The sequence below is a fragment of the Falco cherrug genome, unplaced genomic scaffold (assembly GCF_023634085.1).
Source record: "Falco cherrug isolate bFalChe1 unplaced genomic scaffold, bFalChe1.pri scaffold_58, whole genome shotgun sequence".
Lineage (NCBI taxonomy): Eukaryota > Metazoa > Chordata > Aves > Falconiformes > Falconidae > Falco > Falco cherrug.
The window spans coordinates 648,985-675,142 of record NW_026599496.1 but is presented as its reverse complement, the minus strand read 5'-3'; the positions used below and the strand labels follow the sequence as shown (position 1 = coordinate 675,142).

At 48.7% G+C, this 26,158-nt stretch overlaps 1 protein-coding gene, 1 long non-coding RNA gene and 1 pseudogene across 2 annotated transcripts; all 3 read right to left on the bottom strand.

Annotated features, from left to right (window-relative positions):
* Positions 1–21, bottom strand: part of LOC129735206 (hydrocephalus-inducing protein homolog) — a 100,063-nt pseudogene extending 100,042 nt beyond the window's left edge.
* A 16,436-nt stretch (positions 22–16,457) lies between these two features.
* LOC129735215 (uncharacterized) lies at positions 16,458–18,597 on the bottom strand. Its single transcript, XR_008730610.1, has 3 exons — positions 18,513–18,597; positions 17,047–17,202; positions 16,458–16,625 (listed from the first exon to the last, which is right to left on the bottom strand). It is a non-coding gene; the product is annotated as an uncharacterized LOC129735215 (long non-coding RNA).
* A 340-nt stretch (positions 18,598–18,937) lies between these two features.
* Positions 18,938–25,863, bottom strand: LOC129735204 (ankyrin repeat domain-containing protein 26-like). Its single transcript, XM_055700557.1, has 5 exons — positions 25,737–25,863; positions 23,577–23,790; positions 21,219–21,402; positions 19,377–19,466; positions 18,938–19,117 (listed from the first exon to the last, which is right to left on the bottom strand). Exons 1-5 carry the CDS (start codon positions 25,861–25,863, stop codon positions 18,938–18,940), a joined length of 795 nt encoding a protein of 264 aa, XP_055556532.1.
* Between the last annotated feature and the right edge of the window lie 295 nt (positions 25,864–26,158).

The following is a 26,158-nucleotide window of genomic DNA, read 5'->3' as shown; positions in this document are numbered from 1 at the left end:
GTCCATCCCCTACTGCACCATGATCGCCACCTCCGACAGAAGCACGGCAGCAGAGAGACGGGGAGGTGGTGTCCAGCTTCACAGTGCGGCCAGACAACAGGAGGGGCAGGTAGAGGAAGGACGTGGGGGCAGTTTCCAGCCTTACACAGCTCCTACCTGGCCGCAGCAGGTACTTACAGCTGCAGGCTTCTCCGTCTCTCTGACTAGCTTCGGATTACGAGGCACTACCACTTGCCTCGGGAATCCACCAGCCATCCTGGAGGACACCGTGAACCAGCAGGGCTTTCCAGTGGCCATGCCTCAGTTGACCTGCAAGGAACAACAACAGGACTTTGAAAATCCAGAATCCCCTTCATGGCAGACCCAAAGGAGACAGCTGTGTCTCCGGGTTGTGGCATCCTTCATAACTGCGGCCTCCCCACCCTGTCTCATAATTAGACCATGTTGAAGCAGAAGAGTGAAGATTGACAGAAGTAAAACCCCACAACAAACATTCCCTGAGCCAAAACAGCCTTTCACAAGCCACACGCACACATCAGAGCCTGCTGGCATTTCTCACCTTCTCCCTCCAACTTCCACCTATTTTGGAACTATTTACTGGAATTTTTATCCAAATCTCGATTAATACCCAAACTGTCCTTTATTACTCTTCAAAAGTTTTTCGGTGGGAACAAAAGAGAAATGTCACTTCACTGCTTCATTTTGCAAAAGCAGCTGACCCGATGCGACTCTGCGCCTGACCCTACTAAGTGCTCAGAGTATTAGGAACAACCTTAAAGCCGGGGATCGCTGCTGCCCCGAGCATCAAAATCAGACCGCTCTCCTACTTTGCAAACTGAATGCCCACCCTTTGTGCAAGGAGGTTGGTGATGGTTTTAACTAATGGAGCACAGAGCTCAGTACTCTGATTATCAACTATGGTTTCTCAAAGCTAATTTGGTTAACTTGCAAAAATGATCCAGCAAACAGGACTCCTTCCAGGCATGAAATTGCCACAGTGACCAAGAGCCTTTCTCCATGGAGAACGAGGGCCCCTTTTTTCACTTATTAACACCCAAACTCAAGGCTCCCTACAGGCGTTCGAAGGTGTAACAGCAGAAAGAAAAGCATGAAACCATTCAAGCTGCATGAGCAATTAGCTCAAATATAAATGCAACGTTAGTGAAAGCAGGGCCACTTAAGGCTATCCTCACGGCAGCTCTTCTCCAGCATCCTCATCCTGCAGGCCGCATGGGTCAACAGGTCCATGGGCCATTCTTTTTCTACCACCAGCCTGCTGACGACCTCTCCATCTGCATCTCAAAAAGTGCGGGTGCAAGAAAGGGAAAGAGGAGAAAACACCCCCAGAAAGCAGGTCTCAAGCATCGACAAAAATCAAAGAGAGGTATGTACAGCACTTACTAAGCACTACTTTGGACTAGAAATCATTTCCCCTCCCTTTCTGGCTAACTGGACCAAGGGACGGATGGATTTGCCCACTTCTTATTTTATGGGACTTGAAAGACCCAGCTCTACCCTAACACTTTTTGACATCCCGAAATTAAGCAAAAACTCACAGATCCCAGCTTCAGGTAAATTCATCCAGACACTGCAGACAAGCTACTCATTTCTTTAAGGAGTACAGAAAAACCTCCATGCTGACTTACAAAGCAAGAACTTAATTCCTATTTTGCTTGCCTGGGGAGGACCCCAAGCACATCAACGCAAAAGAGAACAGGCAAATCACCGTGTTGCCACAGCTCCAACAATGCCTTTGGGGTGTCCTCTGTTGTTGCACCTGGTGAGTAGCCACCTAATGAGCTTGTTCCAATTAACCGTGCACACATCTACACACACGCCAGCTGAGGACATCCAACTTACAAGGCCATCTCGGCTGCCAGGGAGCTTCACGCATTTTCAGCGCAGCATACGGCATAAACAAACGCTTCCCATGAGACTCACGGCCACAAGCAAACCAAATCAGCACATCTGCTCAGCAGGGAACCAGGAACCCTCCGCTGGAAAACCAGCATACATTATCTGGGGCTTTACAGTCCGGTCAGGGAAGATAAAAGCTGGCTCTCCAGCCAGCTAGCTTGCGGCAACTCACTCCAACACGTCTCCCACATGGTGTCCAGCCACAAATCTGAGCAGGAACTGCAGAGCTCAGATATGACACCCCGGTGCGCTCCAGGCTCCAAGACAGAAGCGCTCTAAAGAAAGGGAACCAGACGCTGGGTGATGCTTCCTGCCTCAGAAGGCAGAACTCCAAGACAGACGTCAAGGTGAGACCCATCAGGGCTCTCATGCTTGGCCCCAGATGCACCCACAGGTCTGCCACCACGTGCTCCTGCCCACCGCTCCCCCACCTCAGAAGCAATGCCAGAGCCTCCCCGGCTCGGCACAGAAGTGACTCCTGCCTGCTGCAGGCAAGCAGCACAGCTGGAGCCAGGCTTCACACTCAGAGGACTTGACAAAGCAGCCACAGGTGCTTAGCAAGGGAAACCACTAGCTGCAAAGTGCCTTCATGGAGCTGCATGGCAGAAGCCACATGGAACCTGTGCAAAGCCTGCAAGCACCGCAGCATCCAACGCTGGCATCTCAGCCTGCTCTCAAACCCAAGCACCCTGCTCCCACACTCAGCTGCGTCCCTGCCATTGAACTCCTCTGGTTTTCCAGCCCAAACCTTTCCGCCCTCCCAGGGAGATGGAGAGGGCCAAATCCATTCCTCAGCCCTGCTCGTCAGCCCAGACAAGATTGTTATCGATTTGTTAATAAGTTAAGATTGATTGATTTTATTTGATTGATTAATTGATTTTATAAAATCATTTAATAAAATTAAAATATAGAAGGATAAGAAAAAAAATCTTATAAGAAACTTATAGCTGCACAGTAAAAGTTGTTATGGGATCTTCCGTACGTCCTGTACCAAGGCTAGAAGAAGGGGCTGGAACCATTGTTAAAACTTAGGTAATAACTTTAGGGTTGAAAGGTTTCTTTGTATTTAACCAGTCTTCTGTATGCAGAGGTGTACTGAAATGTCAGAATATGAGATGAATGGGAACTGGGGAGAGTCGACTGGAACAGCTTGTGGTTACCTGCCAAGAAACCGTGAACTTCAGTAAAAGGTAATTCCGGCAGGGGGAGATCGCGACCACCGACTCATACACCACCTACCCAAATTGCACCCCAGACCCATTTCTAGACCTTTCTAAGCTCTACTGCACAGAATCGGATATGGGAGGAGAGTATGTTAATGATTTACGGGAAATGTTATGATTATGCATGAATAATTAATGAATATGTATGAATAAGTTCTATATATGGAATCTGATTTTGGGACCTGGCGTGCGTTGATCGTGAGAGGACTCGCTCACACACCCGGCCATTAATAAAGAAGTGTCTGCTTATCTACATCACATTGGTGTCGATAAGTTCTTCATTCCGAGATTTCGGTAACAAGATCACTTCCAGATCTCCTAGCAATGCTGCCTCCAGAAAGCAAGTGAGAAAAAGCTTGATCTGCAGGCTAGCAGCTAGGATGCTTGAGAGCTAAGGAAAACCCTTGGCTGGGGGGGCTCTGCTCCCTGGGTTACAAAGTCTTTTAGCTAATGACTCATGTGCAGCACATAAGGAGCCTCTGGAGAAAAAAATCAAAAAGATCAGGACAATCTTCAAGGTGACAGAAAAGGATCTGTTTCATGATGTGGGCTCACAGCTACTACAGAGATTCCTTGAGTCAGGTTAGGCAGAAAAGAAGGGTCTGCACAGGATCATCCTGCTCCCAGGCGAGTGTTTTGGCCATGAGCTACATTAAGGATAAATAAAAGCACCTCTTCTCCTTAGGGCAGCAGTATTAACCTCTGAACACTGCCTGGCTCACGATACGGGCTAGGGCCGTACAGCCAAAGTATCTGCAGGCACAAGGCAGGGCTTCACGTCTTGAAAAGTCAGAAAGCTCAACCAACGCAGGCACAGAGTGGCCCTTCAGCACCCGTGAGCTTGGCAAAAGCTGTGCTGAGGAACACTTTGACGAGAGCACTTAGATGTGGCCCTAAAGCATCCAAATCCCTTTGTGTGCATGTCCAACAGCTTCCCTCTATAAATGAAACTGAACCGCTCTCTGATGGTACTGTGCTCAAACAAGACAGGAAATTAAGAACAAACAGCAAAATCCTTAATGCCCACTAGGAGAAAAAGGGCAGTTTGACGGAAAGGCACAGCTCTGTCCATACAGATCCTGCAGCTGTCACCATGCCATGTGCCAGTGCTCCTGTTTCGAAGGACCCCACGTCACTCGTGCTGCAGCACCAGCACCAGCCTCTGAGCCGGTCTGACACCAGCCGATTGCTCTCCAGGCAGAGGCTGGGGATGGACCCGCACACTGCGCTGCAACACACTACACCCAGCTTTTCTGGTAGGAGCACAGACTGGTGGCTCAGTCTTGCTTTGGCATACACAATAAATCCTCTTCTTGCTTCCGCAAAGATAAACCATCTCTCTCTGGAGCAACTGCTTAATTTGCTTTTCTATTACACTTTGCTGGAAGAGCAAGACAAGGAGATCCGTTAAAAGTGAGAATCAGGATGCTATTGAACAATTTTGTTCAGTTAGACCGTCTTGCCCTGTTCAGGCTTCAGTAGCATCATCACATCTCTTGCTTAGAAATCACCTGCTTACCTATAATTACCATATCAACAGCATCTCAAGGAAGCCAGGAAAGGAGAAGCAGATTTTCCAAGACTACTCTTTTGCCCCTCCAGCCCGCTGCTAAGTGGTTGAGTGCTTTCTAAATCAAGCCTTGCTACGCAGGAAGCCTCACCTGTCACCTTTATATTCCAGTCCACCTCTAATTTATCACTTTGATTCTGCCATCCTGCAATTTATTACAAAAGCTCTACCATAGCCGAGATAATTAATAGGAGCCTCATGTTATACCTTCCTGTTAATTTCTTTCAATAAACTTCAGCTGCCAGCTGACAGTGACAGCAACCAAGCTCACTTCCAAGGGTCTGCTTGGAGATTCCCTAGCCTCACGTACCATCATTTACAGTAACTCTGGTTCCTGCCTAAGTATTTACAGTACTATTGTCCCTTTCCAGGCTGCCTCACCCAGCATTTGATCTCGGCTACCCTAGCTTTGCAGATTTGCAACTCCCTCTTTATTTACTCTTTTCCTGGCACCTGGATCGCATTTCATAGAATCATTTAGGTTGGAAAAGACCCTTCGGATTGAGCCCAACTATAAACCTAACATTGCCAAGTCCACCACTAAACCATGTCCCTAAGCACCACGTCTATGTGCCTTTTCAATACTTCCAGGAACAGTGACTCAACCGCTTCCCTGGGCAGCATGAAAAAGCATAAGACCAGTAATCTCCATTCTGATGATCTGCAAGAATTTGTTAATCCACCCTTTAAGTGCACACCAAGATGGAACAAGGGACACTGCCAGCAGCCCTAAACACCACTCACTCCCCTTGTTTCTGCACCATCTCTTAGTTTCTGCACCATCAACTCGCAGCGCACAGCACAGGCTGCACGGTGTTCACGTATACCCACCAGCTGCCTTCACCTGCCAGGACCCTGAGAGCTCGGGCATCAGCCCAGTTGTCCAAAATGCTCCTACGAGCCTTAATCCAACCCAAAGTGTTAGAACCTCAGTCTTCAAAACTTCCTCAGTGAAAAGTTACGTATATTCATGCCCAGTTGTCACACAGGAGTTTCTACCTCTGGCAGAGCATAAACATTAAGTCAGTTTGAAGACACCAGAGTGGAGGCAGGGAAACAACCAAAAGCAGAAACACAACCCCCCAAGCCGGCCTGGGCTGGCTCCAGCCTTCTGCCTGCTTCTCCAGCACACACACACACATTACTGGCTGCCAGAAGAGTAAATATTCTGCATTTTCTGGATTGCTGCTGTAATACTACAGCACTGGCTGCAACCCCAAGGTGTTACAGAGGAAGCTTTGGCTTCACCACCAAGTTACTGCTCATCCTTCAGTGAAGGGGTGAGGCTGGACAGCCTGTTAAGAATCATCTGCTCCCTCCTGGAGCACTCTAGCCTCTGCATTTTCTCTAGATGTATACACAAATTGCTTTTTCTCAGAAAGTCACCTATGGATTTAAAATGCAAGGAAAGCAGTGAGCTTTGCAGTCACTTCTACCTGGGCCATCTGTCCGATTTTTCATCGCGAGCCTTCACAGCATTTTGTAGACAGAGCAAGAACAACTCATCTCACCCCTCATTTACAGACGGGGCAACACAGGGAGAAAGCAAGATGAGGAGGGCGAGAGCAGCAGCAGCTAAGCAGGCAGCTTCCACCCCCTCCACGGTTAACCCAGTCCGGATGCAGGCACACCGACACCCCGTGGGAATGGGAAGCAAGGAAGAACCGAGTTTTCTTTCGGGGAGCAAAGCTCGCTCCCTGTCCGGCTCGGGAGGGGAGGAGAAGGGGCTCCAACTGCCGGTGCCTGACAAGGGATGTCTGCAGCCTCCAGGTGCCTCAGGAGCCCCCCCCTCCCTCCACAGGCAGCCACATCCCCCAAACCCTCCCCCCCACAAGCAGCTTCCTTGCAGGGACACAGACCCCGCCGGAAGATGGGCACAACGTCCTGCCGGGAGGCGTTTGGCAGGAGCCGTGTCACCCCGGCCCAGGCACAGCCCTGCCTCTGTGTCCCCGCTCCGAGCTGCCCCCAGCCCCGCTCCCAAGCCCTCCCACCCGCAGGTGGCCCCGGCACCGAAAGCCACCCGCCACCTCACCGGCGGGGCCGCAGGGACACCCGCGCACTCCGCGCACTCCCGGTCGGCGCTGACAGCCAGCCCCTTGTCCTGGCTGCCACTTCAACGGGGACAGTGGCTAATGCAGGGGCAGTGGCCGATGCCACCGCGGCAACGGCAGGGACAGTGGCCGATGCCACCGCGGCAACGGCAGGGACAGTGGCCGATGCCACCGTGGCAACGGCAGGGACAGTGGCCGATGCCACCGCGGCAACGGCAGGGACAGTGGCCGATGCCACCGTGGCAACGGCAGGGACGCGGAGAGGCACAGCAGAGGGCTGCAGGGATGCTCAGCACCCAGCCGGCTCCCACCCAGCCTCTGCCAGCCCAGGGGGACCCACAAACAGGAGCCCAGCTGTGCCCAGCTACCACACCAGCTCACGGCTTCAGCAGGGAGCTCCCACTTACCCCTGCCCCAGGGCAACTGGAACCAGCCGCGCTTCCCTGCACTTGCTGGGCACAGGCACTGCAGGTGCCTGGCTAGCACAGCCTGCTCTCCAAGCACCAACAGCAGCTCAGGGAACGCGTGCAACGCCCACAGCAAGCATGCAGCCACACTGCCTCCAACACACCCTCCCAGCTTCAGCACAGCCACAGCCCTGCCCGTCTCAGCACAAAACACGGCGGCAGCCCTTAGAGAAATTCATGGCAGGACCCACAGGGTTTCCCCCGGGGCTAAGAAAGCAAGCCAGCACTCCAGACTCATCATCCAAGAGCCACACGCCATCTGGAAACACCCACTATGACAACAGATCCTAAAAATCAAGCCACACAACCCACAGAGGTGCCAGCACTGCCCTCAGAAGGGACCAGCTGCTCTTCTGGCCTGCTCACTTTGGGATAACTTGGAGCCCAGCTCAAGCAGCTCACCTGCTGCGCTGCCACCGCGCCCCTCGCAGCCTGCCTGCGGCAGGGCTCTCGGCGCAGGCTCACACCCGGGCACAAACCAGCACAACTGACCTGTCCTCGGGGAAGCACCGCAGCCAGCAAACCCTGCTAAGCACAGCATCACACACAGCTCTCAACTCTTGACAGAGCCCACAGGTGCCCTTACGCCCTCGCTGAGGAGCTCGGGCACCAGGCACACCGGTGGTCCATTCAGACAGATGCACTTACCTGGGCGCCTCTGCCCTGCCCTTGTGCAGGGTCTGACACAGGGCTCGAGGGAGGTCACTGCTTGCTGAGTGTTGTTTGAATCCCTCACGTTCCTTTCAAGGACACAGAGGCTCCTCCAGCTAGGAGGACAGAACTGCTTCTTTGGCTGGTGAGACCACAGGGGAAACACGGAGCTGCGTAAGATGGCAAACGAGAGCACTTCCAAATCAGACAGCTGGAGACTTATTCCCACTTCAGAGTGAGCATCGCTGGTATTTCATCAAGAAGCCAAGCAGGACACCTCAAAGCCTGAGCCTTGGGCATATGCCATGGGATCGCAGAGTGTGAAATAATCATCCAAAAAGAATTTGTGTTGTATATTAGTCTTCCCCATACTTCCTTCTCAAAAAGGCTTCTGCCCAAGTAACTGGACCTCAGAAGGCCCACAGCCATTATCGCACTGCACCTGGGAACACGAGCATTGCAATCCTGGGTAACTGCAGCCCTTCAGGCAAGGCTCAGCCTGGCACAGGAAAGGGACACGGGGCCACGTCTGATCCTCAGCACAGTCTTTTCCAAGGACTGAGCAACAAAACACGAAGGCATGCAATAAAAAGGCACCCCGATGTGCAGCACATCACCCTCCGGTGCCTTGCACAGCCAGGGCTCACCCTCCTCCCTCCAGACTTTGATCTCAGAGTTACACGCTACCGGTGGGCCACTTCACTTTTAGCCTGTGCTCCCTGCACTGCCACCGAGATGAGCCAGTCATTACTTGGCAGAGGCAAACGCAGGGCAGGGAAGCAGGGAAGGCAGGACCCACCATTCTTCCCAGCCAGCGCCTTCCTTCGTCAGCCTCCGATCACAGGTCAGCTTGCTCACCCCCATTTTACCACGTGGACATTGCAATAGGGTTAGTTCACTCTGTTTTCTCGTATAGGTTAAGACCCATCGGGATCTTAGAGTTTTCTGCACAAAGTTTAGCCAGTTTATTTTTTTTTCTTAGACAGGTTCAACCTAAAGTAAAGCAGAGTTCACAGTACAAGAGAAGCCTGGGACAGGGGAGTTCAAGCATGCTGGACAGAGAGAAACATGCTCAGTTTTGGGGGGCTTTTTTTTTGTTTGTTTGTTTTTTTAATGCATACACCTTGACTTCAAAGCCTTTTTCTCCTTTGCTCCTCTTCCCACATCCCAACTCTCACATGTAATGGAGGCAAATCTATCTGCTGTTGCCAGACCCTGGGCTGGACATACCCACGCCCATCAACTGGAGGGCAACTACACCAGCGCACACACAGCAGCACAGCTTGTCGCTGTGGAAATCCCAACTTACAGCACTGAAGAGGTCATCGCTCGGCAAGAGCACGCCAAGATGGTCTGCAGGAGCTACTTCCAGCCACCCAGGCTAGAGAAGCACAGCACCCAGAGGGCCCCAGCTCAGACAGGCTCTTCAGCCTCCCTGCAGTGCCTGTCACTGGAGGGAGAGCGTGGGTCCCCCTTGCACAACCCGCTCCCAGCCCCACGGGAGGCAAACTCCCTTTGCCAGGGCCTTTAAACACCCAGACAAAAACCCTGGCAGGCAGCAGGGAAGAGATGATGCAGCCCCGTGCAAGGGGAGCTGCAGAGACCCTGGTGATCCAGCAGAAGGGGACCCACGCTCTCTGCAAAAGGCAGCTTGATTTGATTCGCTCGTGTTTTGCACGCAAAGCCCTTGGGGTGCTCCAACATTTTGCAAAACACGCACATTCTGCCAAAGCTGCTTCATTTCTGGGGGCAGGGAAGGTGAACAGTGCAGACTATTCTTTTTTTCTAGCTCACGGGGACTTTGAGGGATAGGAATACACTGCATTCCCAGAGAGCAGGCTGGGGAGATGGCACGGCTGGTGTGTGCTGTCAGCCAGCCTGCTGGCAGACGACAAGAGGGAGGCCACAGCCAGCTGGTCTTGCAGCTTTTTCACCAGAGCCACGGCTCCTGATGGCTACAGACACCAGACAGCCCTGCCAAGCTGCCATTTTCGAGCAGCCACGGACCTGAAGTTACAGTCGGTATGGGTGCCCACACTTGGCAAGCCTACACACATGGTTCAGGATGCCCTGCAGGATGTAGAGGACTGCAGCCACCGCTTTCTGACCCAGTTCTGGGCTTCGCCATGCTTGGAGATGGAAATGTAAGGCAGACCACCCCTGTCACAGAGCTGGACGCCCAGACACACAGGCGGAGCTGAGACAGGGAAGGGGAAGGACAACCAAGTCTCTTCCAGGCTTCTTCCCCGGGACAGGGCTTAGCCACCTCCCCTGGGGGAGACGCACACTTTCAGAAAGAGCCCAGAGGCTGAAAATCACAGCACCATCCAAGCTCACGACCATGGACTTGGGGGTACAGGGTTTATATCACTGCCCCCTCTCCGTTCTGTTCCTGGGGTCCTACACAGCCAGCTCTGCTCCCGCAGGGACCAAGCCCCTCCTCCCCTGCCAACACCCCCCCTGCCCCAGCAGCTCACCTCTGCTCTCCTTCACAGCATCCAGCTGCCACCATCCAGTTCAGCTGGGAGCCATCCCTCCCGGTTCACACTTGGCTCCCAGCTGGCTGCCTGCGCTCCTGACAGACACATGCCCAGCAGCACAGGCTGCAGCTAGTCCCAAGGAAGCAGACAGGGGATCACACTCGTGCACAGCGCAGCGCACAAGCGAGCCACCCTGCTCCATCCTAGCGGGGTCTGACCAAACCAGGCTGGTGGCCCTGCTCTCTTTTAGAGGCACAGAGAACTTGGTTCATGCAGGGAGCTGCTCCACCCAGGCTGAAAATCCTTCCCCCCAGCCCCGGGGAAACACTGTTTACACAGCTCTTCTCCTCCTGCAGAAACAAAGGAGCCTACAGCCGCGGGCAAGAGCAGGCACCTTGCATTATTAACCTCTCCTTTGCTGCAGCGTTAGAAGGACACAGAGCACCGTCAGCCAGCACCCCCCAGAAGCCCTGCTGCGGGCTCCGAGGTCAACCCTGACAGCACAGGCACTCTCCAGCTTCTGAACACCAAAACCCCTGCACAGGGTCTGAAACAGGCACATCAGAAGCACCTTTCCTGTCATCATTGCTGCACCCACGCCATCAAACCCACAGAATAACTGGACACGGCTGCTGTCTTGCAGAGGACACAGAGCTGCAGCAAAGGCAAAGAGCTGCAGTGAGGATCCAGGGAGGGGGGGGAAGTGCTGCCACAGGCAGCTTATACGAGGGGGTGCAGAAGGAGCCTTCACTACCCCCATTTTAACCCATGGAGGAAGAACTCCAGCGCTCGGTTCAAGAAAGGACTGACTGCAACACTCAATCATTTTAGATGCTACCAAAACATCCTCTAACAAATAACTGCAGTCAGATCACTTACCCACTGACACCTGATGAAGTCCCAAATAGGCAGCTCAGTCTTCTTGAGCCAGAACAGGCTTCGTATTTGTTTCCCGATGAGAAAGAAGGAAAATCAAGGTGGCTCCTTTTGTCCGTGTTTCCCCTGCCGCGTTCTGAGCAATGCAGCCCCACACTGTAGGGGAGAACAACGATTTCATTTTGGTTTTGGTAGCACAGACCTGAACGCACAACCCTGGCTTTGCTGTCCCCCTTTTTATACCCATGCTGGGAACCCATTTCGTTTTCTCACTTTGTTTAGTTTACATCTCACTTCCAAACTCTGAACTGCTTCTCTACTTCTTCTCTGAAGCAAGACAGCATTTCAAATGCCTGCATTTTTGAGACATTAACTGTGCAGTTACTTGCAGAGTAAGTTGTTCTCCTCCCATTGCTTTTTTAAAACAAAGCAAAATCTTTGGCCCTAACAAGTGTGATGCCTCCTAGCTTTTCTTTTTCCTTAATACTATGATACCCTTTAATGCAGACAGCTGTCTCTGTGTACATGCAGAAGAAAATTTACAAGCCTCAAGAAGTTAATCACAGTTCAAGGGGAATCTCTGACATGGAAGTCAACAAGGCAGTATCCAAGGCTGCGACTGCCAGAAGACAGTGCCACAGAAGGATGGATAGATTCCGGATAGAGGTTCAGACCTGACTCTGCAAGGTATCGGCACAACATCCCAACCTAGACAAGAAAGGGTACAGCTGTCAAGGACACCCATATCTATGCAGTTACAGGATCGGTCAAGTAGTTGTTCCTGGGGCTGACGCTGCCTTAACCCCAGCCCTCTTGGCCTCCTGTTTCCTCTGGCAGCTAAGAGCCATCTAAGCCCCCACGACACCGAGGACAGAACCATGCTGCAGTACCACCACGCTGTAGGAGCGGGGCTTAGTGGTCTGTCACAGATGCAGAGCAGGAGCAGTCCCTCCTCCCTCACACCCAGCTCTTCTCCTCAGCTAGCAGGGTCCTGCCAGGGCATCTCCCATCCCGCCCCATACTGCGGGGCACCACAGGCTGGGGACTACCAGCCCCTCCTCTCCTCCACCCGACATACCCGACCTCCCTCAGAGCCTAAGCACATGGCAGCTCTCTACTGCTTGGCATCACGTGCATTTAAAACCATGGCAATACCCAAGCACCCACGGCCCAGCAAGATCCTCCCACGGTCGGCTCCAGAGACCACGTTAAACGCCACAGACGGTCCTTCCTCCAACTTCTCCAGGCCAAGAAAAAACCCACACGGCCTTAACCCAGTCCACAACAGCTGGGTTGGCATTTGCAGCTTCTGGCACCACTTGGCAGTTCCATTTGCAGTAGGACTGCTCTCCTCGGCTTCACAGCAAGCTGGTCATCCACAGCCCCAGCCGATCCTAACCTCTCCTGCAAGGCACTTTCAAACACCAGCATCTGCTTCTGTGATCTGAAGCAAGCGAGAGGGAAAAATCAGACAACACAGTGGGACACAGGGAAGGGACAATCCCAGCCCATGACACATGTTTCAGCCTGAGCCCACAGGAGCACCTGGCACCATCACAGCAGCTACAAAGCACCATCGGGTGTTCAGAAGCGGTGCTGTGAAAGGAGCAGCTTCTTTTATTTGTCACTTGTGAAGCACTGAAGGGACAAGCTCATCTCCTGGCTGCTGCCGGGCCAGCTGGCGCAGCTCCCTGCAGCACACAGGGCTGCGCTAAGAGGTGCTGGGGCACTCGGCAGGCGCCACCGCTGCTGTGCAAGGAAGTTAACCTGAAGCAGGCACCAAGGAAATAAAAGCAAAGCTGAATGTGGCCTCACCTGCTCTGGGCAGTTGCCTTCACAGGCCCAACACAACCACAAAGGCACACTTTGAACTCAAGCAAAATCCCAAAGCAATTGCCGGTTTGCTCAGGGAGGGACTGCTGGGTTACCTTTTGCTTAGACAAATATTTGACTGCATTTGTAGCGGAAAGTCTTTTGCCAAAAAGACACAGTTTTGTTAACGAGCAGCCACGCAGAGGCTGCCCTGCGCTGGAACCCGGGCCAGGGCTTTCTGATTTTTAAACAGGGCACCTAGTGCATCCCTTAAAAGAGCCTCTGGTCTCTGCCACGGAGGCGCTGTCAGACTCTACAGCTTTTAGGGGATCAAGGTCTCCGTGCTGACTCCCAGCACATCACGTTTTGGCAGTGGCAGCACAAGGGCGGGTTTTCATTTTCCATATAGAGACTGTTGAAGCTGAACTGCTGAAATGAGCCCCCCGGGTTCTTCCTTTGAACCTCTTCCCACCCTTCACACGTCCCAAGAGCTCTCATGAACCGAAGAGCCAGCAGCAAAAGCAGCCCCTGCAGATCTGCAGGAGCGGGCTGGAAACTAGGACCACGCGTGGCAATCAGTTAGCTGAGGGGAATGTGCTGGGGCTTGTCTAGACAACAATTAACATGATGAGGCATGTTTGCAGAGCACAGGGGAGTGGGAGACGGAAGGCGCCAAGGAAAGGTAACACCTTGTGGTTAATTGCTGGTAGTTAACCACCAATCAGGGATTGCCTAGTATACAATGCTTAGCTTCAAGAACCAATTAGTTTAAAACGCGCAGCTTCCGAAAGTGTATAAAAACGCGTGCTTCTGTACAATAAATTGACATTTGCTTGCATCAAGCTGTGTCCCGTCTCTTCATTCGCCGCAGAGCAACCTCAAAACCATTTGTGGGTCTCTAAGACCAGGAAAGACCGACTGAGTCAGCTACTAGTAAGCAACAAGTTACAGGGTTTTTTCCGCACCACCTCACACTGCATTGTGCCCTGGGAAGCAAAGACACCATTCCGAAAAGCAAACCCCCACCTGCCTCCTGCTCAACTCGTGCCTGAGACAGGCTTCAGGGGGTGACCTTGGGCAAGGCCAACTGCACAGAGCTGTTCCGAGTGATGGTGGCATTACTCCCCTCTCTTCCGAGAGGGAATGCATCCGTCGGAGCCCGACGATGCTGCCACGGCCTCAAGCTGCAGCCAGGCCTGTGCTGGGCCTTCACTGCTCTCAGCCCTGACCCTCACCCATGGACGTGACGGCCCAGTAGAACTGCAGACCTGCCCATCCCTATGGACCGGCCTGGTGATCTGCACTCTTGGCGCACTCTGCTTACTGTCCCCAGAACTGTCCCCAGAACTCTTCTGCTCTTCTTGGTGAGGGCCTGTGGGGCTGATCCCTGGCCTGTGTGGTCACAGACCCTGCCAGCCTTGCTGTGGCTCTTGCTTTGCCCTTCCTCTGCAGGACAGCCTACCCCTGATGTGCCCTCGCAGATACTGCTGTGTACGTAACACTTCCATCTTTACCCCTAAGAGCTACATCAGTATTACAGTCGCCTACTACTGTGACCATAGAAGGAACATCAAAAACCAGCCAAATAATTTCAGAAATACAGCCAAGAAAAAAGTAGTCAAAATCAACAACATGAAAAGAAGTATAAAGAAAGAACAAAGGTTACAAAAGAAAAACCACCACAATAACCTAAACAAAATAAAGCTCACCTTTGTTCTTAATCTGCCGATTTCATTGACCATTTCAGAATACCTGTTCTTCACTTCTCCCTGCAAATTAAGCTGGGACAGTCCCCCTCTCTCCTCATACACCCTTAGTTCCTTCGTAGCTCTGCTCAGCAGCCTCTTCAACCTGCACTGCAAACTAGTCATGAAAACAATGAAGCAAAGGAACAAAATGGACTTTTTCACATACTCTCATGTAAACAGCACAGACACCGCTTGCTTTATCTTTAATGTACTTGACACACCAGGAATCACCAGGAAAAAACAGTATTCCTGTGCCACATACACTTGGAGAGTCCAGATTTCACCTGAAAAGAGGAATGAAAGACTCCCTTCTTCCCAGGAGAACTGCAGGGCAACCTGCATCTGCAGTTGTTTTGGCAGCTATTGAAAACTAGGGGCTGGTGTACAGAAGTACCTTGCAAGAACTAACACGAGGCTGGCATCTGCTCACAGTTAGGTACACCTATTTTTACACTAAAGTTTAATAAAACATGACTTCTACGCAGGGATACCTCTTCACCACGCTAAAAAGCCGTACCTCTTACAGTCTTTCTGCAGCGGAGGTTTATTTTCTTTTCTTGGTCCAGACATAGTTCAGCTGGGCGTTTCAACTCTACCAGCTTCTTCACTTCCTTTCATTCACTCTCACACTTTCAAAAGAGAAAAGAAAGATGTATCACACAGAGCACGGGAAAAATACCTACGTACAGTCTGTGCATCTAGCGCTCTCCACAGAGAAGCTGCTGGACGTCTCTATCTGTTAGCCACGTCCCACAGAATGCCATGGGACGGAATTCCCGAGGATATTCCATCCCTTCAGGTTTCACATCAAACAGACCAATATGTAACTACAGAAACAGATGCCCTCGCTGAAGCAAAGGCCATCCTCTTCTAGACATAACAGGTGGAAAAGATGCTGGAGAACACTTTTGGCAGTGCCTCTGCTCATAGTAGGGATTACGTAGGTATGCACTTCATGGGAGAACACGGATTCATCCAAAGCTTTCATGGGATCTTCCAGCAACCAGCAGGCAGGGGCTTGTGGAGGAATCTGATCTTTTGGAGTTCTTCAACATTTTATTCCCCTCAGCCATTACCTCCACCTCTTCTGTGTGGGCATTTACTTAGCCACATGCTGGTTTTCCTCCTCTTGGTGTTTTCTCAGCCACACCAGAGGAGAGCCGGCAGCTGTTTTGACTTTGTACTTCCATTTTCCCTCTACAGAAAAGGAGAAAAGGGGAAGGCTGTCCCTTGGCAACTGGCAGGCGCTGCTTGTTTCCCAAGCACTCGTTCATTTACCCAGCATTCCTTCAGTATGTTTTCCTGCAAGGCTTTTAAGCTCCCGCTACGCTGAAAACATACAGCAGCTCCTCCATACACGCACTGGAAACATCACGCATTTTAAACCTGCCCAGAAACCAAGGGGTCAGAAGATGACCACACAAAATCCAAGGAAGAACTGGGAACTGTGGCCTTGCTCGATGTGCTCAACTGATAGCAAACCACACTGGGAACTCTTCCCAACAGAGCCACTCCAGAACTTACACAAAGACACCCATCTAGCTTTTATTTGCTTCCTCCATGACCCCCAAACGATAAGGTACTCGCAGCCTGAATGGCAGGGATAACAGAAAATGATATGTAAGAACCTGACCAGAAGGTGCATGTGGTTCTCCTGGGTATTGGCTCGGTGCCTGGAGAATTTTCTGGGCTCACCTGTTGCAACAGTTCAGCCTTCTCCTCGTCCAGCTGAGCAACGCGCTCTTCAAGGTGGGATCTTGACTTCAAGTGCTCCTCCCACGTGCTGTGCAAGTCCTTGGATGTCAGAGCCAGCATGTTCTGCTTCTGCGTCTGTGAAAGCAACAGTGGCAGAAGAAAAAGTAAGGTGGCCGGAAAAGACAAGAGCGCAGGAGAATGCAGTAACTTACACAGAAACAGGCCTAAGCTCTCCTCCACCCATCCAAGACCTATGGCCAAGGTTGATGTGGAGTGTAAAACACACCTTAGGAACCATAACCAAGAACAGCAGCTGGAGCTGGTGGGAAGAAGGAATACTCTAGAAGCGACAGGATGAGGTTACAACTTTGGGGGATAAGATGACATGCACACACACACAGAATCACCCTACAGCTTTTCTGCAAAGCTCCTCTGGTTCCCTCTATACTTCAGTTTTCGTAAGAACACTGCAAAAGGTGGTGCAAAAGGACAACATTCGCTCCTACTTTCAACAGCTACACTCAGATTTATTCATATAGTTACAGACATTAAGTACCTTAGTTTTCAACTTTTTTTCCAACTCCTTTTGCAAGCGCAGCTTGTCTCTCTCCAGGTCACTGTGGTAGCGTGTAGTAACTTCAAGTGAAGCTTCTGGCATAGATTGCTTTTTAAGTGCATCAGCAAGCTCCTGCTGCAGTTGTCCAAACATGCCCTAACGAAACAGTTAAATGAGCATGAAGAAAGTTCTAAGAACATGAAATACGCCTTTAACTTATTTTGTTATACAATTAGACCTGTCTAGATTGAACCCAAAAGTATGAAATTTTGCCTGCCACCAGCAGGCATCTGCACAGATGATGACCTCTCATCATCTTTCTCAGCTGAGCACCTTTGACTATCAGCAGCTGTTCATGAGGATTTCTGTTTCCTAACACATAAAAAAGGCTCAGGTATTGTTCTTCCTTGAACAATACACAGGAACACACTGCAATCGGGTATTTTTTCCTAACAAAACCCAAAGAAATCTGTTGTGATCCAAGAGCCACAGTTTGACTGCAAATATTACTCCGGTGACTGAAGGCAGGACTTTGTGTTAGATTGTTCTTTGTTCTGTTTCTTCACTATACAAATACAATTAAATGAATACAAATATCTGAAAGCTCCTTTGAGATACACTTTAAGGGTATGTTGAATCACATCCTCTTGTAGTCTTCTTACTCAGCTCGTTTTAGAAATACTGATAGATTAGGTTTACAAAAATCTGGATAGCTCATATATATATATAGCTATATACATATACACACACACACTCTCTCACATGACCTTCAAAAGGAACCCATTATTTTGGTAGTAAGAATACAAAGCAAGTCACAGTTCACAATGATTGACAGTACTGCTGGAGTGTGGCTACACATCATAAAAGAGAAAGCTTAAGGTCACCGTCTGACATGAACTTTGAGGAACAGGCAGGCCCCTCAGAACCCTCAAAACACATACAGAAATCAACAGCTGGACATTACTAATACTCTTCAATCTTGATAGCAGCTTACAGAGAACCTATTTTTTCCCCTCTATAGAAGCTTCATATAAATCTATCCCCAACCACTTCACTTCTCTGTATCTTCATTTCTCAGCCCTCGTGTATTGGATGGTTCCTCCTTTTATACCACTCTCATTCATGTCATCAGTGCAATACTTACATCAAAACCATCCAATACTTAAGACTATTCTATAGGGCATAACATGGACTAAGGAAAATAGATGGAAAAAAGTTCTAGAGAAGAATCACCTTTCTTGATCAAAGCTTAGACTTGGATACCTTTTTTCTGTTCTCTGCTTAGATCTGAGGACTAATATCCCCGTTGCCAAAACTTTCCGCAATTCCGAGGGAAACATAACAAACCAGAACAAATCAGTATTCTTTGGTCCCATGCATGTAATTTGCACCGGATACATTGTAGGAACAAACTGATTTCAAGAATGGACAAACTTTAAATTGTTCTTTCTACGCATATACTTTACCTGTCTTTCTACTACGTCAGTCTCATATTTAAAGACTTGTTCCCTTAAATCAGTACACTTGGCATTTAAATCCTTGTTTCACTCTTCTGTTAGATAAACTTGCTTTTCTGTATCAGCTCTAAGTTTGTTGAAAATGTCATTAAAACGGTCCTGCCCATAATCCACTATTTTTTCTTTCATGATCCTCTTGTTCTGCATCTCTTCCCATTGCTGATGGAGTAAAAAGGTTTTCACTCTGGAGCTGGGCCAATCGCTCCTGCAAGGACTCCTGTTTTATTACAGGTTCGCTTACTGGATCTTTCTCAAGTTGTCGAGCATGATCACATTCCTGTGCCCGACACTGGCCTTGACTTAATTCTTTTTTGTCATTTCTAAAAGCAAAGCTTTTTCTCTGAGCATTTGCTTCAACTGGTGAAGCTCATTTTCTAGCCTGTTAGCTTTGCTTTTAGCTTTACACAGCTGCAGAGACAAGCTCTTGTTGGTTTCTTGCACGTCAGAGAGGTCACGATGGAGCTCGACTTGCAAGCAAAGGCATTCATCACGTTCTCTGGGAAATCTTCGTTCAGCATTGCTTTTTGATGACAAATGAAGTTCAAGTTCTTGAACTGCAGCGTTCAGGGAGGAACGAAATGATTCAATTTCTGTCTCTAGTCTGTCTTTGCTTTTGTTTGTCTGCTCAAGTTTGGAAGTCAGCACTGCAGATTCTGTCTTTACTAAGTCCAGCTCCGCGTTGAACTGAAAAAACATTTGTCTTAATGCTTCCTTGTTCAGTTTAAGTTCCTTTTTGAGAGCTTCATTTTTTTCTTTCAAGGTCTCATTTTCCTTTAAATATTTTCCTTGTTCCTCCTGGTGCCTAAGTCTTACTTGAGTGAGTTCTAGCCTTAGCACAGCAATCTCATCTTGTAGTAACTGATTCTTGTACAACAGATCCTGTTCTCTATCAGTGCTGGATTCCTGAATGACAGGGAAAATGAATAAAGAGCCAATTGGGAAATGAATCTACAAAAAACCTGCAGCAATAAACTGCATTTTAACATTTCTAGTACTGAAGCATGACTTCAAAGATGAAGTTTCAGGCAATAAGCTACTCTGTGAACCCATGCACATGTACAATGTACGTACACAACAGAAGTGCAACATATCCTTAAAACCTAAATGAACATCCCAAATACACAGTTTCGTTTTTTTCCCCCCTTAAACCAGCAACCAAAGCTTTTAAAATGACAGCGCTTTCTTGTATGTGCATGCCTTTATAATACTGCCTTTAAGGTTGAATTAGTTGTGCTACAGATCTGGTAAAAACAAGGCTAGAAAGGGTAATTTCCTTCTCAAATGTCTTCTGAACACTTATCCTTTTGTATTACTGAAAGTTAGCTATAAGACTCAATCACCCCCGGAATGCAATAGTCCTGTATATTTCCTCTTTATTGTATGTATAACTTTTTTCCACTTAAACACATTCACCCTACATTTATTGGGCAGCACAGCCAAGAACAAAAAGGCTTCCAGGCACTGCACATTCTTTAGGAAATTCAGTAAACTCTTTTCAAGATCTTTTTTAATACAGTGTTTATGATTGCTTTTTCTCCTCCAGTTACTCTGACTCTTACAGAGAGTTGAATTCATTGCTGATAGTCGATCATAAAATTTTAGTTATGTGGAGGTGGCAAAGAAAGGCATACTTGAAGTAAGTTCAATAAGGGAATAACTAATTTAAAAAAAAAAAGCAATGGAAACACAAACACTGTCAAACAACTTTCTTCCTGGTCAACCTTGCCATAGGTAGCTAGGTGTTTCACTGCTAGAAAGCCTAAAAAGCGATGACAAAATGTCTATGAAATGGAAAATAACAGATAGGTTAAGAAACGGGGTAAATAGTGTCTTCTATTAGTTTCCTACTTGCACAAGTAATTCAGGTACATACAGGAGTGATGCTGCTTTCCAGAACTTTTAGACATAAGAGAAAACAAGAAAGGTATTTACCCAGGTAAGTTACACGGGTAAACAGTAAATAAACCATCAAGAAACAGAAAAAGCTATGTAAGATTTATTATGACTTTAAAACAAACATGGTGAAATTTGATTTATTAGAAAAAAAATCTGCTTACCTCTGATTTTTTTCCTATAGATCTTCTTGTCTCTTCTTCTAGTTCCGTTTGTCTCCCAAGGTGGTTGTTCAAAATTCCTTCTTGAAGGGCTCTGGCCCTCTTTTCCTGAGAGAGCTGTCTCTGTGTTTCATCACGTTCCTCTTCAGCCTACAGTAATACAATAAAACTGCTTGCATCTTAAGAAAAAACAGAGCTAGCAATACATCTTCCCATTCTCCCTTGCATACTTGAAAACATTTTTGATTCCCCACCGTTATGATAATCCACCTATAAATAAAAAAATTTAAATTTTCTTAGGAAAATTTAAGAAGGCAAAATACAGGATGTTTTGTAGTAATTCAAAAAAAGGTCAGGCTTTGCCTGAAATACAAATGAAACCTAAATTTTGAAAAAGGAAAAAAGGAATAATAAACTGCAAAGCAAAAAAAAAAAGAACAACCCAATTGTGAACCAACTGTACTCTACTGTTCTCAAAATTTGACAATTGTTATCCAGCGCCTCTTCCGTGAACAAAGCGCCTCCTTCTCTAGGCATACCGGAATACAATTGAAAAGAAGCAGAAAATAAGACAAAGAGTTTAATTCATTATTTAATATACCTGTTTCAAGAGCTTTCTCAGTGTTCTTAACTCCATTTCTGAATTCCTAGACTGTAACTCAAGTTTCTGTTTCTCCTCCATCTCTTTACAATATTGATCTTCTTTCCTTCGGAGGTCTTCTCTCCTTTTCTCACACAGCACTTCTACTCTGAGCCTCTTTTCTTCTTCTTGTTTCAAAGAACATCTGGGATTTAACGGAGTATTTGAGAAACAAAAGCACTGATATAAAAGTAGATATTCCACATGATGGAGTTGCAGAGACAACTCAAACCATAAAAAATGTTAAACGTTTTCAGAGTTCATATTTTTACTGTACTTTTCAACTTTTTAAAGAATTCTAACTTCATTCCATTGTGCATGGTATCAGTTGTACAAGATACAGAAAAAAAACTTTGAGTGATTTATCAGTTATTTGTAAGTTTGTATAGGGAAACACACACCAGTGTGCACACTTCTATAATAAAATTAAAAAAAAACATCTTCATATTACAGCCATTTTGTTGAAAAAGGAGTTTGTTGTCTCATCAGATCAAAGCATCGCAAACTTTTACTATGGTTAGTATACATTTTCTTAGTATACTGAGCATTGCCTACACATTACGGATTCAGTGACCAGAAGCAACACTGGTGAATCAGCACGCCACTTATCTGTGGCAGACCCAACAATTTTTCAGCAAGCCTTCTGTAAGTCTAAAACAACTGCTGACCACAGGCAGAACAAGCAGCTTCTGTTTACTCCAGAAGGATGTCAGTGTTCAAAACCAGATTCAGAAATGCATGGGGTTTAAGCTGAATACGATTAAAAACAGTTTTAAACCTCAGTTGGATCTACCTCTGGGAGAAACTACAGCAATTCCATTTTGAAGCTGACTTACAAGGAAAGCCTTATGGAAGGTCAGCTTCTTTACCAACTGAAACAATCAGCAATAAGCACTGACATGGTAAAAAACGGTCCATGGTGTGCCCACGGTACCCAAACAAGCAAGCAGCTTTGTGTTTGATCATTATTTTGACTATTTTTTCCCATATACTCGCAACAGTGAACAAAAAAATAAATTAAAAAAAATCGTCAACGTAAGGGAAGAACTGCCAATTGAAAGCCTGCTTTAGAAATTCTGCAAAACAAGAATCAACCACCACTAAAATTACTTGAAAGACTGACAGAAGCATTTGTATTTGAATGGTGTATATTGCAAGGAAAAAGCTTTACATGTAATTTCTAGTGTAATTTCGCAAAAAGTTGCGAATTAAAAATAAATTTAACGCTGCTTGGAGAATTCACTTAGAATGAAAATACTACTTCTTTATACTTGACAGATGCTTGAGGATTTTGAACACCTGCTGAAGTCAAACCCAGGCCAAGCTGGGACCGGCCTCGTCTTCCTCATACTCCCCTCCCCCGCGCTGGGAGGCCCAACTCCCCCAGGCCCAGCTCCCGCAGCCTCCCCTCACAGGGCTGGTGCTCCTGCCCCCGCGCCAGCCCGGCATCTCCCTGCCGACCTCACACGGGCTGGGCAAGATCTCCTGGGCTGGGCGGCCAAAAACCGGACCCCGGGCTCGAGACACAGCTCAGCAAGCCCTGAGGAGGGGTGGGCACTCACTGCCCCCAGTGCCCTGGCACTGCTGCCCCCCAGACAGCCCAGGCCGCTGCGGGCCGCCCCAGCTGCCAGCTCACGGTGGCTCCTGCTGAGCTCGCTCTCTGCCTGGGCCGCCTGGCCCTGCTGGGCCAGCTCCCCAGCCACGCCATCCCACCGGGGATCACCACGAGGAGATCTCCCCTCCCAGGCCAGGGCTCTGCAGTTGTCCTTGCTCAACTGCCTACGGTGCCTGCTGGCCACCCCTGTCGGACGTGATGTCAACAGCGATGAGAAACCTCACGCCTCCGGGTCTAGCTCAGGAGTGTGGGGAAAGGGGCAATCCCAAACTTGACCCTTCCAACAAACAAACAGGTAAGCAAACAAATGCTCTAAGCTCTGGTTTGACTTGCACTGGGTGGAGTTACCAGAAATCCTAGTATTATAGGCCAACTGAAGCTGCAAGGACAAAATGAAAAAAAAACAAACACCCAACCATCTCTCAAATCTCTCTTATAAATCTGATTTCCCCGTACACACTCTCTTGCTCTTTTCTTGCTAGAAAACAAAGTTAGAACAACATCCAGAAGACTGTACATGGAGCTGGTATCCGGACGTTTTTCCCCTCTCACATTATGTACTTCATAGCATAACTGGCCCACGGGATTCAAAAAACCCAAACCCAAAAGCCTGGAAACTTCTCATCCTGTTGCCTGCACCATCAGTGTCTTTCGGAACAAAACCACTACCAAGATAATACATTATCAGACCACAATTTACATACTTAAGGCTTTGGATATCCCTTTTCCATTCTGCTTCTTGGTGAGCCAACACGGATTTCAAATCTTGAGTCTTCTCCGCTCTGAACTGTGACTCCTCCCTTTCGTCTTCCAATTTCCTTACTTCTCTTGAGAGCGCTTTATACTGATTTTTCTGACGTTCTATTCTCCGTTCATATTCAAGAAGTATGTTTTGCATTTTCAACAAAGTAGCAGAACCTGTTTTGAGACAGAAAAGACACAAAGCTGCACAAATACTGCCCAATGTATAAGCTGTTCAGTGCTTTGCTGTATTAGGTGCAGGTGGCAGGTTAGTGGGAAGGTCCCTGTGAGAAGAAGCCAGGGGTCGCCCCGTGCTGTACATGGACGGTTTCAATGGACCCACCGCAGGGCACAGCTGAGCCTCTCAGCCGTGCTGGCAGCTCCTCAGGAAAAACAAATGTAGGAAAGGGCGAAACCACCACACGGGCAGAGAAGGGGAAAAGCATGTGAAAACCAGCCCTGCAAACGAACACCCAGGTCAGCGAAGGAGGAGGGAGAGGTGCTGCTCCAGGTGCCAGAGCAGAGATTCCCCTGCAGCCCCGGAGAGAACCATGCTGGAGCAGATACCCACAGCGCAGTGCTGCGGAGGACCCCATGCCAGAGCAGGCGGATCCTTCCCGAAGGACCTGCGACCCATGGAGGGCCCAGGCTGGAGGAGATTTTCCCCAAAGGACTGCAGCCTGGGGGAGGACTCACACTGGAGCAGGGAAAAGGGACGAGGAAGGAGCAGCAGAGAAACTGCTACGTCCTGACTGCCGACCGCAGCCTCCCCGCGCTGCCTGGGGAGGTGGCAGGGAAGGAGCGCGGCAGAGCTTGAGCAGGGGGGGTGCCGACGTGTCCTTCTCAGGTTTGGGGTCTTTGTTTCTCACTATCCAAATGTATTTTAATCGGTGGAGTCTGTTTTGCCAGTGACAGTCCCTGGGAAGTGACAGCCCTGCCTTCACACTGACCCACAAGCTTTTTCACCCCATTTTGTCAAGGACGGGCAGTGGCAGCACTGGGGGGGGAGTTTGGCCTTCCGCCAAGGTTAACACTTGCCTAATGAAATTTTAGCATAGTTTAAGAGCCCTAGTAAGTGATGCTTATGTTTATATAATGCCTTGTGCATATATGCAAGCATCTTATGACAGTTGAAATTTGTTATATATATGTACTTACTATTTTTAAGCAAAGCCATTATTTTGCTGTACTCTTTGTCATTAGCTGTTGAGGGGTGTGCTGGTTGTGGCTGGGATAGTGTTAATTTTCTTCGCAGTCGCTGGTACGGGGCCATGTTTTGCAGTTGTGCCGCAAACAGGGTTGGTAGCACGGGGATGTGTTCGTTACGGCCCAGCAGCGCTCACACAGAGCCAAGGCCTTTCCTGCTCCTCACCCCACCCCACCAGCGAGCAGGCTGGGGGTACGCAAGGAGCCGGGCCGGGACACGGCTGGGACAGCTGACCCCAGCTGACCCAAGGGATGTGCCATGCCATGCGGCATCATGCTCAGCATATAAAGCTGGGGGAGGACGAAGGAAGGGAGGGACATCCAGAGTGATGGCACTTTGTCTTCCCAAGTATTTGTTATGCGTGACGGAGCCCTGCTGTCCTGGAGGTGGCTGAACACCCGCCTGCCCATGGGACGTGCTGGATGAATTCCTTGCTTTGCTTTGCTTGCGTGCGTGGCTTTTGCTATTAACCTGTTTTCATGCCGACCCATGAGTTTTCTCACTTTTCCCTTTCCGATGCTCTCCCCCACCCCACTGGGGTGGAACAAGTGAGTGGCTGTGTGGTGCTTAGGTGTTTAGGTGTGGCTGGGCGTAAACCACATCAAGGGGATATAAAGAAGAAAAAGCTCTTGCTGACTTTTGATGACCGCATTAGAAGGAGCTGAACTGTACTTTGCAAGAAACTGCTTCTCCAGCTCTGACTAGACAGAGAACCAATGATAACGTAAGGCACATCGGCTGGTAATGCAGGCAACGTCTCAGGTCAGGTGACAGTTTCACAGCTTTTGAGGGGGATCTCTAGTCACAAAGAGATACTATATCAAAATATGAAATTAAAATACTTAGGAGCGCATACAAAGAAATCATGTTTTAAGGGGAACTTGTAACAGCTGAAGACAGAGACTTGAAAACATACCCATATGAACCACACCAAGCTCTTCCAACAGCAGCATAGTCTCCTTGTAGGTTGAAGCTTCCAACCGGACATCCTCTGAAGTTGGGTCAGATGAGTGAGTTAAACCAGGGCCATCAGTTACTTCCATTGGTATGCTGACCTACAAAAAATACAGTACTTTCTGTAATTCCACTGTCTAGTATTACAGACCATTACAAATGCATGAATGATTCATTCTCTCCTTCACAGCCCACAGATTTGTATCAAATACAATAAAGCTGCATACCAGCAGCAATTTGTACATCTGGTTGATCACTACATAAACACTGCTCCCATCTACGTGATTAAAAGCTGATAGAGACTGTTTACCAAGAAACTAGTTTTACAGTACCTCGTTCCTTTCACTCCTGGGTGTTGCTGCAGGTCTAGAAAACAGAAATATA